Raw genomic sequence first — 20,745 nt, 5'->3', positions numbered from 1 at the left:
TCGGATCTTTATTTTTCACTTCGATAAAAAAGCAAGTAATTAAGTAAGTAAGTAAATATACTTATATTGTCTACCGTATCTAGCGTTATATTCATTTCAAATTGAAAGAAAAAATAGAAAAACTTTTAGGAACTTACCCTCTCAGCATTCCTATATATGAGTCTCTCTGTTAAGGATGTTGAAAAGAGGATGCTGAGAATAAGAAAGGTTTGACATAAAAAAAAAAGAGAAGAAAATGATTCTTACTCCTTTTCGAATTATATATACATACATACATACATACATATATATATATATATATATATATATATATATATATATATATATATATATATACACATATCCTAGCAGAAAATAAATTTCTCGTTGTGATCTTTTCAATTCTCTTGTCTTTCTCATATCTCTTATTCGTCTGGGTTCAACATTCGTTCATCGTAAAATGAAAAATGTAAATTCTTCTTCCTTTTTTTTCTTTCTCTCTTTCTTTCTTTTTATTCTCTTCTCTTCTCTCCATTCTTCTACTCATCCCTTGTTCTCTTCTCTTTGATCAATAAACGTTATCATGCAACTATGTATATACTCCATAACTGCTTTTAACTTAGAGAAACGACAAAGTAACAATGTTACTTGAATTCGGTCAAAGTTTCATATTGTCGAGTTGTTCGGATTTGATGATCTATTAATCGTACAAGTTAACTCTAAACTGAATATCTAGAAACGTTTCATCTTTCTCTCTCTCTCTCTATCTACCTATCTATCTATCTATCTATCTTTCTCTCTTTTTCTTTCTCTTTTTTTCTCGTACACATTGAAATAGGAACTTCCCATAAATAGATGATATGAGACGTTATCTTTAGCTTGACAAGATTTTTCTACAACGTACTCTTACCAAGATATATATATATATATATATATACCTACGTTAGAGCCAATTATACGATGACTAATTAGAAGATATAAATTTACCGTGAACTGTCCTTCTTTCCTCGTTAGCTATGGAAATTTTGCGGAGGGCGGTGGATGTAATAAAAAAAATAAATAAATATAAAAAAAAGGAAAAAAGGAAAAAAAAGGGAAAAAAAAGAAGAATAAGGACGTTCACGACGATCTCGTCTCGTCTCGGCTCGTCTCCTATCTCTGCTCGGTCATCCGCGAACATCGTTCTATATGTATATAAAAAAAGAAAAAAGGAAAAAAAGAGAGAGAGAGAGAGAGAGAGAAGAAGAAGAAAAAAGAGAAGATAAAAAGAAAGAACAAAGAGAAGACTTCTCTGACGTACGCTATATATGTAGATAGTAGTTACAACGATGTTATTACTCTCGTACTCCAAAGCTTTTTTATTTTTTTCTTTAATTTATTTTATTTTCTTTTTTATTTTTATTTTTTTTTTTTTTTATATAGAAGATTAATGTACATATATATTATTTTCAAGCTAACTTGGGTGATCACGATTAACGTCGAAATTTAGACTTTCATAAATCATTCGAATAAAATTCCTTATATATTATATGATCGATCATTAATAAAATAAATCATTCATACTATATATATGTGTGTGTGTGTGTGTGTGTATTCTGTAATTAAATCTATAAATCTTCCTTTTGAACATTTCTAAGATCACTCTGAGTGGGAAAATAAGAATAGAAATAAGCATCGAAACGATTGAGAAATATGTATTTTTTAGATTTGAAATGTCGATCAGACGATTTTATTTAAAATGTAATATTATTATAGAATCATAATAAAATCGAGACGAAAGAGAAAGAGGGAAAGAGAGAGAGAGAGAGAGAGAGAAAATTATACATACATAATGAGAATATATCTATCTCTCTAGGATTTATGAGTTTACAACGTACGCTTTGACTATGTATGCAATAGATTAATGAGGGAAACCTATTAATTAGCCAGATGTGTTTGTTTCGTTTAGAGAATAGCCAATTGAATATTACCGCGAGAGAAGTATCATGAGATTTCAGTTTCATTGTGGCAATAATTGTCCCTCGATTATAGTATATATATATATATATATGTGTGTATATATGTATGTATGTATATAGAAAAGAGACATATCTATGATACACCCACTACACAAGAGCTACGTGGGCTACCGCTAACCAATAGATAATTATTATTAAACCGAATAAAACAAACTAGAAAAATTCGTCTAATCTCTCATTATCTTTCTTTATTTTTCCTTGATTTATAAGAAAATAATAAAGAATATATAATCAGCATTATATTTTACTAAATTCAATGATCGAATTGAAAAAATTGATTTCATTGATATAAAAAAGAAAAAGATAAAAAAAAAGTAAAGAACGCTAAAGGAATCATCATTCTTTTAAAATCCTACGACCCATTCAAAATTCGAATAAAATGTACGAGATAATTTCTCTTTTCACGAAATCACGAATCTCGCAATGACTTTATCCTTCCGATCGATCGAACGAGTTATATTCGTTCGTAACAATTAAATGAATTCATGAAACGAACGATTGTCAAAGAAATTACCTCGTTCAATCTAATATATATATATACATACATATATATATATATCTACATATATACATACATGCACAAATATTGTACATAAATATCTATTCAATTTAACAACGTATTAAATTAAATAAAATATGTGATATATTAAAGGTTTATATTTCGTATCTTACGATTCGAAACGTCGTCGAAATTTGCGATCATGTTTTTAAGTTTTCGTACATGCAATAAACTCTTCCTTGTCCCACTGCAGCTGTTCGCGCATCAGACTAATACAGACTACTATAGACTACTACAACAACGACAACGACAAAGCAAAGACAAAGACGACGACGCCATTCGAATTTATGTCTGACGGCCTCGTATTTTAAAGCACTTGTCCTCCTAAATTTTAACCTGGAATTTAAATACATTCATGGCAAACCAAGAAAGCAAATGGACGACTGTGCGTGTTACCGGTGCTTAGCTGCAAAATTCTCTCTCTCTCTCTCTCTATCTTTCACACATACACACACACACAGATATACGCATAGCAATCACACGGGAAACATTCTCAAGCTAAACTTCGAAGATAAAAGGATCGATATTCGAATACCTCGTGGAATCTTAAAGTTCAGATCGAATCGAACTTATTCTGAAACGAGTCTAGATAACCCACTAGTACGCATACAGGGTGTCTCATTTTAAACTATTTGCAATTCTATATCGGTTTTATAAACCAATGTTTCCGATAAAAGGTTTTGACTTCGGGCTTTAGGGAGATGTAATATATTTATTGCATATTTATTAATTTTTCTTTTTCTTCTTCTTTTTTCTTTCTTTTTTTTTTTTTTTTTTTTTTATGGAAATCGATACTTTAAGTCGTACGAAAGTTATAGGGAATATCAATATGAGTTCCTTTTTTTTTTAACTTTCACATCGATGTTTCATCGGAGTTATGTCTCCTTAAAATTTAACAAACTATATAATAGTGATAATAATTAACAATAATAATAAAAATAAGTTAATCTTTCCTTAAACGTCGCGTAATCAATGAATTCACCTATTAATCTGTTTTTTTCTCTTGCTCATTCATTCATTCATTCATTTATTTATTTATTTATGTATTTATTTATTTATTACTGTTTATAGATGTTCTTTCGACGTTGTAATCATTAGAAACGTAGTCAAAACTTTCAGGAATTCATAAAGAACTCATAGGAGTTTGTTAAACTTCAAGTTACCGTAACTCGATGAAATATCGACGAAAACGTTCATTGCACATTCAGTGTTTTATTGATACTCTCTAGAACCTTTGTTAAATTTAAAACATCGATTTCCATTGAAAACGAAATATTGCTTACGGTTATCTCCTATCTTGACAATAACAATCTCGATATAATAACTATGACAATTAGTAAAATTTCTTTTTCGAAATTTAGCTAACTGAAATTTTTCAAAAATTCCATCGTGAAAATTAAATGAAAAATCTCTGCAAGATATTTTCTCGCTTATCGTTTAAAATTAGATAACATTGCATGCATATCTGCTTTTAAAGAATTTCTTTGTAAAATCAAATTAGAAATCAAAGATATTTCATCGCTTATCGTTTAAAATTAGAAAACATTCCTTACGTATTCAATTTTAAAGGATTTCTTTGTAAAATCAAAATAGAAATCGAAGATATTTTCTCGCTTATGGTTCAAAATTAGAAAACGTTTCTTACGTATACAATTTTAAAGGATTTCTTTGTAAAATCAAAATAGAAATCGAAGATACTTTCTCGCTTATCGCTCAAAATTAGAAAACGTTTCTTACGTATACAATTTTAAAGGATCCCTTTGTAAAATCAAAATAGAAATCGCTTATAGTTTAAAATTACAAGACACCCCATACATACATACATACATACATACATACATACATACATACATACATACATAATATATACCAACGAAACTCTGTGAAAATCATAGAAGAATTTCAGATATCTAGAATAATTTGTTCGAATAGAAAAGATATCGTGTATTTAACTTGAAATATTGCCTTTTAAATGCGACAACGACGACGACGACGACGACGACGACGACGACGACGACGACGACGACGACGACGACGATGGCGACGACGACGACGATGACGACGACGACGACGACGAAGAAGAAGAAGAAGAAGAAGATCGGTAAGTCTATTCGCGTGATATCGTTATCGTCGAAGACGTAATGTAATTCCGATTAGATCGATAGAAAGTTGGTGGCACGTTAAAGCAAACGAGGGGTGTGAGAGAGAAAGAGAGACAGAGAGAGAGAGAGAGAGAGAGAGAGAGAGAGAGAAGGATCGGCTATGCCCGCTGGAGCTTCATTAAAAATGCAAGAAGGGTAGATCGAGCGCGATTAAGGGCAGACACTTCCGGTCGATTACTCGATATATAACCTTAAGAAGAAACTTGTGACATTATGATCGTACGTTTAGCATGGATTCGTTTCAAACTAGTAACCAACTAATAGTAGAAACAAGTTCACCCACTTCCACTTCCCCTCTATTCTCTCAATTTATTTTATTTTATTTTTCTTCTTCCTCTTTCTCTTCTTTTTTCCCTCCCTTTGTTCTGGTTTTATATGTTTTCTCTTTCGGTGGTTCTGTTTCCCCACACTTTTTTCTTTCCCTTTTTTTTTTCGTTTTCTTTTTCAAGAAAAATAACTCCTTCAAAGAACAAAGGAAAGAATAGCGAGTTTTCTCTACTTATATTTCACTATTTCCTTTCTCGATTACGATAAAAATAAAATCGACTGATGGCTTTATTATCGTTGTTTGTTGTTGTTGTTGTTGTTTGTGTTTGTGTTGTCGTTATTGCAGATACTGTAGATATATATCAAGTTACTCTCGCAAATCATTCTAAAAAAAAAGAAGGAACAATCGAAGGAAATCGGTTAGCTCGCGACGTTATGAGAACATCGTAAAACCGAACAAATATTTCTTTAAGGTTGTTAAATTTTTCAAATACTTTTTCTCCGAGCTCTTCTTCGAGATGTGGATAACTTACATATGTACATACCTTTGGATTACATATCAAGAACTCCATTCGTGGCTTTTGTAAATGCATATTACGTTCGCTTTTATGCTTCAAATACGAAACGAATAAATTTGGAATATGTGGTTTATTCCTCTTTTATACGGTGGAGTATATGATATGAAAAGAAAATTTTCTTTTTTCTTTTACTTCTTTTTTATCCTTTTTTTTAACGAAATACCCATAGTATAAAATAATATTTCTATCATCCACGAAAGTAGAACGAAAATCTAATCTTTAAGAAAACGTGATAATCTTTGATATTAATTTATAAAAAAATATATATACATAAATAAATAAATATACGTACGTACTTTGCATTGATTAATCCGTCAATTTCTAATATCCATTAAATAATTTCGTATTTTATGATATAACTACATCTTGATTAACCCAAAAAATGGAATATATCGTATTTAAAAGGAATTTACTCTTTTCAATCATTTTGATTCATTTCTCGAAGAGGAATCACTAGTTTATTGGTTGTACCGTAGAGACCACTACATTCTCTATAAACGAAAACGAGAATAATTTCAATTGAAACCAACCTGAATACAAACGTACGGCTTTTATATCGGATATCACTTTAATTGGTGTATTTTCATTAAAACCGATAGGAAAAAGATCATGAATTTTCTCTCTCTCTCTTCATTTTTTGTATATATATATATATAAATATCCACACACACACATACGCACGCATATATATATATATATATATATATATATATATATATATATTGAATATATATGATTTTTATTATTCATTGCAATTAAAAGTAAAAAGACAAAACATTTCTCGTGACGACGCATTCATTCTTTATAGTCTCAATTCGACTGAGAATATAATTACTTTTTCATTTTTTATTTCTTTATTGAACAAATACAAAAAAAAAAGAGAATGGTTAAATAAAAAGAGATTTATATTTCAATACGGTATTTTTCAAAAAAGAGAAATATAATTGGTAGGCCGTAAAAATGTACTGAAAAAATTCGCACGAAATATTTCATATATATATCGGATTTGAAAGAGATAGATGTAAAAAAAAATAGAAAAAGAAAGAAGAAAAATAAAAGTAATAAAAAATCCATCGACATACGATAATACAAAAGGAAGAATTTTCGTTAGATATCGTTTTAATAATTCTTCAAATTCAACAAAAAATATATAATATTCGAAATTCATTAATAATATTCCTACATTTGATTCAGAAAAAAAAATATATATATACATTAAAGTATTTAACGTTCGATGGGACCCGAGGCGTTACAAATTTCTAAAAATCTCATAAAAATAAAATCAATTATGCACGATAATACATATATTTGTTCGCTTCAATAATTCATGAAAATAAAATCAAACGAAAGAAATACTCAAACTATTCAAATTCGATTGTATATACATACATATATTATAGTAACGTTTATAGAAATAAAAATAATACACCAATGAGCAAATTATTATCTAATGTAAATTCATATTTTTCTCTGTTGAAAAAATGAAACAGAGAGCCTTCAACGCTTTGTATAAATCCAGCACTGTTTGTTGCAACGAACAAAAAAAAAATCTATCGACAAAGAACGAACATTATAATCCCATAATGTGAAATGAAAACGTAAGAAAAAAAAAAAAAACTTGGATATCATTTTAATAATTTCTTCAAAACCAATCATGAAAAATAAGAATGAAAGTAACACGATACAAATAGTTCCAAAAAATATTTCTTCAAAAATGTTCTATCAGAAATTTTTTCGTTTTTTATCACTACAATTTTATCGATTAAAGAGTTTTATATATAGACAGGCATATATATATATATATATATATATATATATATATAATATATATTTTTTTTGAAATTGGAAAAACGAATCAATTACCGTGCATGCTTATCATACAATAAAATCGTACACGTCTTTCAAAGCACGATATATACTTATATACTTAGATATGCTATATTAAAGATCTGTACGTATCGATAAATCTTCGGAAATAATGTTACGATAAATTTGACATTAATCGGAGAGAAAGAGAAAGAGAGAGAGAGAGAGAGAAAGAGAGAGAGAGAGAGAGAAATAAAAAGAACGATTTGATTGTTCGTGGATCGATATAAGTGAAATTATGAGAATGAAAAATTCAGAATGAAAGAGAACGTTTTCTCAGAGAGTTTTCTTTCACGATCGTATTGGCTCTGACGTGTCATGTCGACGATTCGAAATTATCGACATATCGTTACTTCTCTACAAAATTCTTTTTTTCTTCTATAAGAGAAAGAGAGTGAAAGAGAGAAAAGATGGCCTCGGTAATACGACGGCTGAAGGATAACCTTCGGATAAAAAGCTTCAATCAACATCTCGGTGCTATTGTCGGTGAGCGATTATACTTAAACTTGAACACTTTGCTTTTTGTGTAGAAAAAAAAAAAGGAAAAAAGAAACTAAATATAATTTTTACACTGATATGTATGTGTACATATCTACACATTTTTTTTACGGATATTAACCTAACGCCACACCACCAATAAAATTTCTAATCATTGAATTAGTTAAATATTATCTTACAATAATCTCTCACAGTTTAATAGTTTAATACAACATTCGACGTTGAATTTATTTTATGTAATTAATTAACACGTAATTAACATTGTCCTTGACAATTAAAAAAATGCGAAAGGGTAATAGATGAAAAATACAATTTTTCGTTACTCCTTAAAAGGATATAAATCGCATCCTCAAAATTAAACGCAGTGAAGTATATATTATATTAACGTCGTCTCACATATGCATACGTGAAAAAAAAGTGGTTATTATTAATCGTTCCTTCTTACGAAACTTTTCAGTTTTAAAATAAAACGAATCTCCGAGAAACTTTAATATGAACGATAATGTAATATCCTTCTCGTTCTTTTCTCTGTTGGGTCCGTTATCGATCAAAAAAAAGAAATAAAAAATATATATATATAAAAAATTAAATAAAGAATAATAAAATACAGGAGAGAAAAAAAAGAATTAACGAACGACAAAAAGATTTTTCTAATTCGATGAATGGACAATGTCTCATTTAATCTCCTTTCCACGATGCACAATTTCACGAGACGAGATGAAAATTGAAATAACATCAAAGAGAGAGAGAGAGAGAGAGAGAGAGAGAGAGAGAGAGAGAGAGAGAGAGAGAGAGAAAGACGGAAAAAATTTCTATCGGATCTCTATCTCGCGAAAATTGTGTTTAACATAAAAAAAAAAAAAAAAAAAAAAAATGTCCGTCGATTCGAAAGAAAAAAAAAATTGTGTGTCTTTTCTCTGGTTATCTTAAAATAATTTCCGATAGGAAAGGGGAAAGAAAAAATTCATATTGGAACTCGTTCTCCAAAAGAAAAATATCAACGTCAATCTCTTTTAGCTCGATATCGTTTTCATGCTTAAGCACGAAACAGGATAATGCATCGTTTAACAATTAATTGACGGCTAATGTACGTACTATACTTCCCTGGTTGAGATAAAACATCATCGTTAAAACATAGGGTCCGATGTTCCGACATTGTAACGATGTACGTACATATATCATCATTATTTTTTAATTATTCTTCGACATTTACATATCAGTTCGGTGGATACAAAAAAAAAAAAAAGAAAAGAAAAAGAAAAAGAAAGTATCAAACGTATCATCATGTCGGATATTGGATATGCTCTTAAAACAAGAGATTGACTAGGCTTTTAGATATACAGTGTATACTGATTGACCCAATAGTCCTAATCTTCGATAACACGTGTATACATAGATATATGCACATATGTATCTATCTATCTATGTATCTATCTATCCAGGTATCTATCAAGAATCGTACACACGTTTGTAAACATTATCCCATTTCATCCCGTGGATTAACTTTTCAAATGGAATTCATTTTTACAATTCCTATTGATTCTTTCTATCTATCTATCTATCTATCTATCTATCTCTATCTTTATCTTTCTGCGAACGACATACATATTCCTATGAATATTGGTCCAGGATGAGTTCCACCGCAATGGTAATTAGTTCTTCAAATCAATCCCATATTCAACGTTGCACTTTAATCAATGCCATTTGCCGAAGAGATATTCTTTTTTTGGACTTTTTCACTTTTTTCGTAAAAAATAAATATATATATATATATATATATATATAAAGAGAGAGAGAGAAAGAGAAATAGAAATAGAGAGATAGAGAGAGAGAGAGAGAAAAAGAGGAAAATATTGAAACAGAGATAGAGAGAAAACGAATTTAACCTGATAATAATATATTCCTGAAATTTCAGTTTCACTCGGTGGTTTTACCCTCGGTGTGTCACTTGGCTGGTGTTCCAGCGTCACAGAGGGTATGAGGATCAGATTAATCGCTACTCTTACGGAGCTTGGACTTATAGGTAACATTCTAAACATTGGCGCTTGCTTCGGAGTCATATTTGCCATTTGGATCTTCAAATTTCACCATTGGATCAGCGGACTAATCAAGATCTTGCTTTACGTCATTGGTTGGTCGGTGATCAGCCTAGGAAACGAGAACGTATTGTTAAACTAATCGAATTATTTTTTTTTACAAATCACTTCATTCTGACATTTATATTATATATATATATATCATATATAGAAAAAATATTTTGCGATATATTCTAAATATCTCAATCTCCATCGTATTTTTTTTTTTTCAGATTGGCATGATTATCGCCGGTCGTTTCGTATGCGGAATTTCCGGTGGCATGTCCTGTCTCTTGGTACCTCTTTTCATCAGTGAAATAGCAGACCAGAAAACCCGCAATCGATTGTTGACTCTATTTCAGTTATTAATAAATTGCGGAATCATGTACGCTTTCCTAATGGCTCACGTTCTCGATGGAGGTAACAAAATATGGAGGTATGAGTACATAAAGAACTAAAAAGAGAGAAGGAAAGAAAAGTAAAAAAGAAAAAAAAAGAAAAAAAAAAGAAAAAGATAAAACATTTAAAGACGATCTCAAGATACCAAGACTCTCTTCTCTTTCTGTCTCGTTCTCTCTTTTTCTTTTTTTAAAGTACAAGCTCAAAAATGATTCCAAGTTATCACACTTTCCTTCTACTTATGGACCGAACAACTGTATTGGAGTAATAAAATTCTCGGTAACTTCAGATACAGTTCAAGCTGCGGTGCAAGTTGCATCTTACTCGTACTTCTACGTTTTATACCAGCCACTCCGCTCCATCACCTTGCTAAAGAGAATGAAAGTCAAGCGAAAAATTCTTTACGTTGGTATCGTCAAAACGAGAACGAAAACGATTACGAAATGGAAGAATTACAACGGTTGGCTATCCTTAGACGAACTGCCAAGGTAAAATTACGTACTTGGATAATATTAAATGTTCCAATATTTTTTTTTTACGAATAATACTGTACGTAAGGAAACTAAAGAGAGAAAGAAAGAGAACAAAAGGGAAAGAGAAAGAGAATATGAAACAATAAGGCGGAAATAGGTAGCACGTTAATAAGAGCTCCGTTTATTATGTACATTAACGAGGATGTAATTATCGGTACCTTACAAAACGTTTTCCTCGAGTTACGTATATTATTTCTCTTCTCTCTCTTTCTCTTTCTCTTTCTCTCTGTTTCAATCTATCCATCTCTATTTCTCTATCTTATTCCAAGTCTCGTTAAGAGATTCTCCATCTTTCTCTTTTCTCATCCTCAACGACCTTTCCTAACGTCTTTACCGCATCGTCGATGCCATTCAAAGTAGCTTTTTGTAATAACAAACAAACCTTTGTTTTCTACGATTCCTAATCCATATAACGTACTACTAGGCTCTTATTTACATGATGTCTTTATATACGCATAAGAAAATCGCAATATTATATACTATGTTCATCATCGTTTAACGTTTTACGTCTATATACGTATGTATGTCGTTCGTTCTTCTACGAAGTAAAACGATAATAAAGACCGGTGAAATATTAAACGTCAAAATCCTTACTAACGTTTAAAGTCAATGATTAACTCCTTTTGAAAGAGCTCGTTTGTGTCGGATTTAACGCAAAAGCATCCTTTGAGAAATAATTATCAAGGTCTTCCTCTTTTCGTATAAATTTCTCTCTTCGAGATTTCATATAATCGGTAAGATTGAAAGATATATAGATCAAACAAATAAATATAACTAAAAATATTCCGACGACGTTTTCGACAGTTTCATTTCGACGGATATTATTTGAGAAGGTACAAACAAAAAATAAATAAATAAATAAATAATAATAATTATATTATAGAATAATTACTTACTTGCTTAATTCATTCATTCATTCATTGCCACATTAATTAATTCTCTCGTGTACGCAGGTGAGCATCAGTCCAATGAAGAGTCCTCAAGTCCTCCATTCTTTCCTAATGTGTTTCGGTGTAATGACGATCTATCAGTTCAGCGGATTCGGCACATTTATCACTTATGCTCTTATAATCTTCGAGACTCAAGGTTCAGGTTTATTAAACGCAAGTGAACTAACTCTTGTAGTTGGTCTCGCACAGATACTATCATGTCTTCTCGCATATACACTTATCGACGTGCTAGGACGACGTATCCTGTTGACCATATCATCCGCGTTCATGGGACTGTTTCTGGCACTGTTGGGTAAGCATCAGCCTAGCAATTATTTCCTCAAACCAAGCGGCTTGATTTCTATGCACTTTACTCTCTCTCTCTCTCTCTCTCTCTCTTTCTCTCGCTCGCTTGTTCACTCAGTCGTATTTTGCAACTAGGACATTGGAACCATTCTCGTTAACGATCTCGTTAGAATTCAATGTACAAATTCGGACTACTTACTAAAGCTCCTTTAGAAACCCTTTCTACTAACATCAAGCTGCTCATCGACCAGTGAATTTCACTATGATCCTCTTAATATTATATAATATCAATTTAGAAATGTACCATATCATATTACGCTCTATATCATACATACATATATACATATATATGTGTGTGTGTGTCCAAGTAAATAAATATAATTAATACAATTAATTATTATTACTTTTTCTTTTTTTCTTATTTTCTTCTCCCTTCTAACGAAACAGGATGGTTCTTCGATAAAAGACTCGAGGACCCGGAATACGATGATTGGTATTGGTGGATGCCACCGGCATGGATCAGCCTATATTTCATATCTCTAAACTTGGGCGTAGCACCAATATCATGGGCACTTCTCGCAGATTCATTTCCACAAAGGATAAAGCTTCTTGGTGCAGGATTCGCTGCGATCTCTAATTGGATACTTTCGATCCTGGCGATGATAGTCTTCGGTTCTTTACAAACGGACGATAACATAAGAAAAGTCGTCTGGTTATTCGCAATAGTATGCTGGTTCGGTGCCATATTTTCCGCTGTCCTTGTCAAGGATAATGGTAGGAAAAGTTTGAACGAGATAGAAAAAGATTTTCGAATCGACGATAGAGAAGAGAGGACTAATAATATACCCCTTGGCTGAATCGAATTCATTACTATCACGTGCGTGTACCAACCTCGACCACGTTTCGTAAGTAACTGAGTAAGTACGTTCAACAAATGTGAGAGATTATAACCTTTTTCGTCTTAAGGACAATACTGTTTTCACTTTTTTTCCGTACCGAACGAGAACCATAACATATAGTATCATCGTTTTCCGAGAAAACACGATCAATATATATGTTTACACACGTGTGTGTATTTGTGTCTATGCGTGTACACGTGTGTATATATATTTATATATATATATATATATACATATACAAAAGAAAGAGAACGTTATCATAAATTTCGAAAAGCTATAACAATGAGTCTCCTTCTCCTTCTTCTTCTTCTTCTTCTTCTTCTTCTTCTTCTTCTTCTTCTTCTGTGACCTTCTTTGACTTTCTTTTAATATCGCCAAAGAAAAACACGTTAAACGAAACGAGAAAACTTTAGCGAGTATTAATCGGCACGCTTTGTTTGTTGCAATCAAAAAAAAACATTTATCTATCGTTTCATCGACTATGATCAAATGGAAAAGCACGTTTTCAATTCTCTTGATGTTTTTTACAACATGGAGTCACTCGTCGTCGAATCGATGTCGAAACACATACAATCTCTTATTTTCCACGGGCATTTTGCACAAGCTGGCTTGAAATCTCTATCTCTCTTTTTCTCTCTCTCTCTCTCCTCTATAAATCTACCACACACCCACCCACCTACCAACCTACCCATCCTCCCCACTACCGGATTCGTTCTCGTACTCTGCTTTAGTAATCTATCTTCGAAGAAAAACGCAATGGTTACGGAACAAAACGCAGAGAGAGAGAGAGAGAGAGAGAGAGAGAGAGAGAAAGAGAGATAGAGAGAGAAAAAGAGAGAAAGAAAGAGAGATAAAGAGAGAGAGGAGACGAAGAAAAACGTATTTCTGCGTCGCGTAATCGCGATATCGAGTGTGTGGCTTCTGTATCAACTGGACTTGCGCCAACACAGACTCCGAACGGACACCAACCAACCCCTCCTCCTCTTCTCTCCTCCCCATAGCTTTGTTTCGAGTTGAAATACCGTTGGCAGATGCATACCTCTCCTTCTTTCCACCGCAACTCTAACTACTACTTGACAAAAATAACACGGATGCGTTTCGATGGTCTGCCATCGATGGATCGACTCTTTCTCGTGTATGTATTAATATATGTATGTATGTAGGTATGTACATATATATATATATATATATATATATATATATGATGCAATATATATGCATTCCTTTCGTATGTAAACGGATATTTGAGGAGAATCGATCACAAAGAGATCGAACGATGGGTACCCTCTTGAAAAAAACATGAACTTTAAGCAGAGCGATATGAAGCAAACATAGTGATCGAGTATCGACATAATTACGTGCTCTTAACATTTTAAAAAGAGAGACTGAACGAAATATTTATAATATATATATTAATATATCCTAGTGAGTATGTGTGCTTATATATATATATATATCGTTGATCTAAACTACTGAGAATAAACAAGACAAACATTTGAACGAAATTCTTTAATGAAAATGATTGATATTTATATCATATTAATGATGAAAATAAAATATAAAGAAAATAAAAAATGTTAAATGATTCTATAGTAAGTAATATGGATCGTCGAAGGTTAAAATTGATATTAACCATGGTCAGACCGAATTTACCACGAGGCATTGCGTGCCATGAACGCTCACAGCATTCCTTATTACTTTATACGTACCTAAACTGGCATATTTGCTGCTTCAACGTACCCTATGTGAAAGCTTTCAGACTATAACGAGAAGCATCGCTTCGGGCTAATTTACGAGGGTCAGATTTTTATATATATACATATACGTATATATATAAAATATGTGTGCGTGTTTGTATTTATATTATGGAATACGAATATATATTCAAAAGAAAAAAGAGATAGAAAAAGAAAAAATTTTACATTAAACCATTCCCTTAATAAATTAACCCACATATATTTGTGAGTATCTATGTGTGTATTATGTGCATTATGTATAATAAATACAAATATTTTTAAAAAAGATTAAAAAATATATTTTATATATATATATATACACGTAATCACTAATAATATCTGTCATTACAACGATCGGCTTGTTGTAAACTAGAATCGTGTTCTATCACAAAATCGTCTCGTAAACGATAGAATTTTTAAACGCTTACACGAACCGACTAATTTTACAATGAAACTTCCGTAACTCAATATTATAAGTGTACCACGATATAATCCGAACACGCAAAGTACGATGCTTCTCAAGATGTTGAAAGCTAATATCGTAACTTCGATCATAGCTACAGGGCATACTAATATTTTATCGAAAGACGATAACACGTGAGCTAATACCATGCGTTTACGTAGTAAGAAAATTCAACGTTGATTTATTACTTAAAGAATAATTCATTAGAAGAATCTAGGGATTAAGACAGATTTTAAACGGAATTTTAAAGAAAAAGAAAAAAAGAAAAAAAGGAAAAAAAAAGACAGAAAGAAAGAAAAAGAAGAAGAAAAAGAACTCTCGCTGTATTATACTTTTACTAGATATAATTAATTTAGTGTGAAAGATGCGACGAGAAAAAAAAACAGAAAAAAAAGACAAATAAACAAACAGACGAACGAACAAACAAAAAGAGAAAGAAAGACCCAATCGCAAGACGTATGTATTTTATATATATATGTGTGTGTGTACGTATGTACATAAGTCTCATACTTTCCAGCAGCTTACGTTTTCTCCGTGAAAAAGGATTTATGGGCGAAATTCCAAAAAATAATAACGCTCGAGTGCATTCGGTTGGAAGAACGCGAGCTTTATATCAAATACGATGGGATTGGGTGCAATGCGACGTACACAAGTCTGACGGCTCGAAGTATTCAACGATAAATCGTAAAATGCTTAGGCCACGTATTATAATAATTCCTTACGAAATCGTTTCTCCACCCTCTTCGTTGCAGTATCTCCTGCGTAAACCCCTATCCCCAAAAAAAGAACAAAAAAAGAGAAGATAAAATCCCATAACTCTTTCCGAGCTTTACGTGTTAACCACAATTACGATAGTTACGTTATCGAATTTCGGTATCGATTTCCTGTCTATCTATCTATCTATCTATCTATCTATCTACCCCTCTCTCTCTCTCTTTTGATCGATCGATAATGAGTCATTAAGATATCATAACACCTCATAGCTCGTTATACGCAGCTTACGAAATTATCAGAAACGTATTATACGTTGGGGACCCCAACGTATCCGCGAAAACTGATCCATTTTGCTGTAATATAATTCGGATGGAATATGTGATTAGCCAATAACCCAAAAACCCATGATCAAATTCACCCTCCCACCCCCTACTATCAGTCCTCTCGCTCCCGGAAAATGAAAGCCATCGTCCGGGAATTATATTCGTGCGTGTCAGCATGCCTGTAAGCATGGAAACTTTTGATGCGAGCGGTTAAAACTGCCAGACCAAAGTTCGATCTCTCTCACTCTTTCTCTCTCTATCTATCTATCTATGTATCTACCTCTCTCTCTCTCTCTCTCTCTCTCACTCTTGGATTTTCGCCATTGGGATACTCAATTTAATTTCTGCATCGTCAGAGAACGATATATAGTTAACCATCCAGCTTTTCGATTTAAAGTTAGCAATCCTGCGTTCGTAGCACTTTCATCGCAATCACCGACCGATTCGATCAAATTTATTAGATAATAATAATAATAATTATTATTATTATTATTTATCATTGAGGATGACGAGCTACGTTATAATTACTCTAAGGAAATATATTTTATTCTTAAATAATATATCTTATTAATATATATAATTATCTTTGAAGAAAGATCAATTGATCTTTCTCTCTCTCTCTCTCTCTCTTCTTTTTCTTCTTTCTTTCTTTCTTTCTTTATTTCTTTCTTTTTCTATATATCAATTTCTTAATGTATCAGGAATATGAGAGAGATTGCTTGATGTCTATGCAATCAAAAATATTGAAAACGGTAGCGGTGTTGTTTGCAAATGTATCCCAGCGATTTAGGTCGACTCCAGAGAAAATTGAGATCCGAAGCAATTCAGTTTCTAGAGCGAGAGAGCAAAACTTTCAATGCCGCGTGTATGTACTAGATAGATTCTTATCGGGGCCCTATATTCTATATGTACGAATACATAATATAAAACGTACGCGTAAGTAACTTACTTGGAACGGTTTCCGATGAGATGTGGTTATGCGCGAAATTACGTGAGCAAAAGAAAAAGACGAAGGAACTCAAAAAAAAAAGGAACATGAGAAAAACATGAGAGAAAAGGTAGAGAGAAAGAGAGAGAAAGAATTGACTATATATCGAATAAATGCAATAAACAGGAGTCCCTCTTAATCATCCAACTTGATCTTACCGAGAAAGGTAAACGTGGAAATTGCTACGAGACGGCTAATGATCTTAATTAAAGTAGAGAGGATAAGTAATCACGAGATTCTCGTTAATTGTCAGAGAAATCAGTTGCATCTTCTTCCACTTTGCCAAGATAAATACGATATAACGTGGAACGGAAGTGGTCATGGAAATAAAAAGAAAAAAAAAATAAAAGAGTTAGAAAAACCCAAAGAAGAAGAAGAAGATGATAATGAAGAGGAAGAAACGAAATGAAATGACCTCGTAACTAAAAAGAGAACGAATATGAAGTGTTCGACCGTATGTGGGTAGCTCTCTTATCGTTGTAGTTTAAACTATCAACGTTAACCAGCCTGTTAATCATTCACGATTTCCGTCTTTCGGAAGGATTAATATCTCTTTCATTGTGTTTAAATCTGAATCTTAGTCCCACACAAATGGCATCATACGCGTAACGCATCAATTGTGCAGACCCTCTTCTTATCTCCTATTCTTCTCTTCCTTCATCTATAATTCTCATCTATAATTTCAACCGCAGGTAGTAAGCATTCCTTTCACATTGACTAATCCTAGTGAAACTTTGATTATCAGACGGTTTATAATCCTTTCACATCTATACTACGTCTAGTGTATTATCATCGATGTATACTGCATTAAGATTAAAATCTAATTAACAATTATGATGTAGAAACATTAGCGATAATTATGATTTCTATTGATATACCATAACGAAGATTATAATGATGATGATGATGATGATGATGATGATGATGATGATGATGATGATGATGATGATGATGATGATGATGATATAAACTAAATGTCTAAACAAAAAAAATATATATGTAAAGAGGAAGAGAGAAAGAGAAACAAAAAAGATTGGTTAAAAAATATTATTCATGTTTACGATATCAAACTTTTTTACCTCATCCTTCTCTTTCATTTTTGATTTTCAATCTGTTTCTTTTTTTCTCTTCCTTCCTTTTTCATTTTATCAATTTTTTCCAAACTTGACAAATATGCCGTGTACAAACGAAAAAAATCAAAAAGAGAAAAAAAGATAGAGAGAGAGAGAGAGAGAAAGAAAAATTATCGATCCATGTATTTCAACGCGAATGGTGAAAAGGAAAAAGAAAAAAAAAAAGAAAGAAAAATATTACTCCGTTTATACATAACGTTTTCCCACATACGTACATACATCGATATTTTTCAACATGTTTTTCTAAATGGTATAAAAATCATAGCACTATACTATTTTTTCTTTTATTCATTCGTAACCAATTCAATGATCCCCCTTTTTTTGCTTCTTTCTTTCATTCTTTCTTTCTTTCTTTCTTTGTTTGTTTGTTTCTTTCTGACAGCTTGCATTCCAAACTTGCATGGTCGAACAATTTTCTATCGACGAGTGTGGGACCATGTAGAAGAGCTGAAGGAATTATCGGGAAATCGTGAAATATAAGCTCGTGGTTGGAAGGTTTTTACTTTTTTGTAGCATTTTTTTATGGTGGAAGGGAAAGGGTCCCTTCAATGGAGGCTCTCATTTCGTATACATGAACGCGTCGGCTATCGTTTCGTTCTACTTCGTTATAAAATGGAAGAAAAAAGAAGAAAAAAAAAATTATAGAAACAGAAAAAAAGTCGTACATATACATATCATGTGTTATATATGTGCATGTGTGTGCGTGTGTATTATAAAAAGAGAAAAGTAAAAAAAAAAGAGAGAGAGAGAGAGAAAGAAAAGGAAAGAAAAATTGAATAAATTATAAAAGAAGAAATATCAGATAAATAAATAAATCGATGATAGAAAATTCGATACACATATGTATACGTGTGTATGTGTGAGTTAGGCTTATAATATTATATTATACACCATGTACTAACTCGTAATAAAGTTATCATCTTTCTTTCTATTCTTCTCGTTGTAAAAGTGCATACGTATATAAGTAAATACGTCGTATATAAAATCGTCGAGTGTCCAGTAAAACGATTCGCGTCTATTCCCACTAGAAGAGGACATTTGTTCTCGAATGACACGCTCCAATTCCCACAAAGAGTACTCCTTCAACGCATTTTCTTCTCTCACGTCGGTCAGGAAAATTTTGAGTTTCTCGAATAGTCGAGATGGATAAAGGGAAGCGCAAAATGGAAAAGGTACCTTCTGTTTCTGAATACCTAGATATCCGGTTTAAAGAAGGTGCGAATAAATAAACAAATAAAATAAAGTAAAATAAAATAAAATGAATATTCGCATCAAATGCACCGGAAGAACGTAGAATCCTTTTATAAAGCCCTTTTAAAAAGTATTTTTAATTTAATACGATCACAACGATATCGTTTATCTCTCGCGAATATAAGAAAAAGGGGATAAATAAAAAGAAAGAAAAACTAAGAAAAAAATTAACAGAAAAAAAAGAAAGAAAACTAGAAATACGGAAGAACATAAATAGGAAGAAAAGAAAAGGTAAGGAAAAGAAGGAAAGAAAGAAAATGAAAAGAAAAGAAACGTGCGAAATATCGTAGAAGGCTCCTGCTATTATCTCATTCAACTTCGAAACCGATGGAATCTTCGAGCACCCGACCGACTTTTAATTGCTTTCCAAGAAAATAATCCATTCGTACAATTTCGCAGTGGAAATCGGGTTTGAGATTTTCCGCAATTTTTCAACGAAGTGAAAACTTTACGTTTCGCTTGCCGTTCCACAGCCGCCAACTCACCGCGAATTCCTAAAGGAATAAAGTACATAGTCTCTAAATCGCCAATTGGGGTATAACAATTGTCCGAAAAGTTACAACTAATTTAAAGAAATAAGAAAGAAAACGAAGAAGGATATCATCGTACAGAAACAAACTTTTAACATTATAATCAAAAAGAAAGAAATACAAAAGAGAGAGAGAGGGAGAGATAGATTGCAATAATAAATAAGTTAAACGAGTTTATCCTGGCAAAGAGATGAATAGTAAAAAGAGGAAAAAAAAGGAAATAAAAAATAGAGATCGATCGTCTGAAAAAAAAAGAATTCTTTTAAAAATAAAATCCTAGTCCATATAATAAATACGTATGTATGTGTGTATGTATATATATATAAATATATAGATATAATGAACAAGAGGAACACGAGTATGAACATAAATGCTAATAAATGTTGTATGTAAGCTCCTGTCCTTTAGAATCCGTCATTGTTCGCATAATGAAATATGCAAATTTCTTCCTATTGTTTTCTAACGCGCATTGTCCGTGGTAATGGCGTGTATGTACACCAAACCAAAGACTACAAACGTGAAAGTCCACCACCCACGCG

The 20,745-nt window shown here is 31.9% G+C and overlaps 2 protein-coding genes across 2 annotated transcripts in view; one reads left to right on the top strand and one right to left on the bottom strand.

Annotated features, from left to right (window-relative positions):
* The window catches only part of LOC127070730 (octopamine receptor beta-2R), a 71,482-nt gene extending 59,526 nt beyond the window's left edge, over window positions 1-11,956 (bottom strand). Inside the window, exon 1 of the mRNA XM_051009102.1 lies at window positions 11,831-11,956. The gene's annotated coding sequence lies outside the window, so the exon portion shown is untranslated. The remainder of the gene's footprint in view (window positions 1-11,830) is intronic.
* LOC127070729 (facilitated trehalose transporter Tret1-like) lies at window positions 4,587-13,306 on the top strand. The gene is made up of 6 exons (XM_051009074.1): window positions 4,587-4,657; window positions 9,843-10,090; window positions 10,236-10,438; window positions 10,691-10,889; window positions 11,888-12,176; window positions 12,617-13,306. The coding sequence occupies exons 1-6, from the start codon at window positions 4,594-4,596 to the stop codon at window positions 13,024-13,026; spliced, it is 1,413 nt and encodes a 470-aa protein (XP_050865031.1). The 5' UTR covers window positions 4,587-4,593; the 3' UTR covers window positions 13,027-13,306.
* Window positions 13,307-20,745: the final 7,439 nt, after the last annotated feature.

Source organism: Vespula vulgaris, chromosome 19, assembly GCF_905475345.1.
Source record: "Vespula vulgaris chromosome 19, iyVesVulg1.1, whole genome shotgun sequence".
Classification (NCBI taxonomy): domain Eukaryota; kingdom Metazoa; phylum Arthropoda; class Insecta; order Hymenoptera; family Vespidae; genus Vespula; species Vespula vulgaris.
The sequence above is the reverse complement of the archived record's forward strand: the minus strand, read 5'-3'. Positions and strand labels throughout refer to the sequence as shown.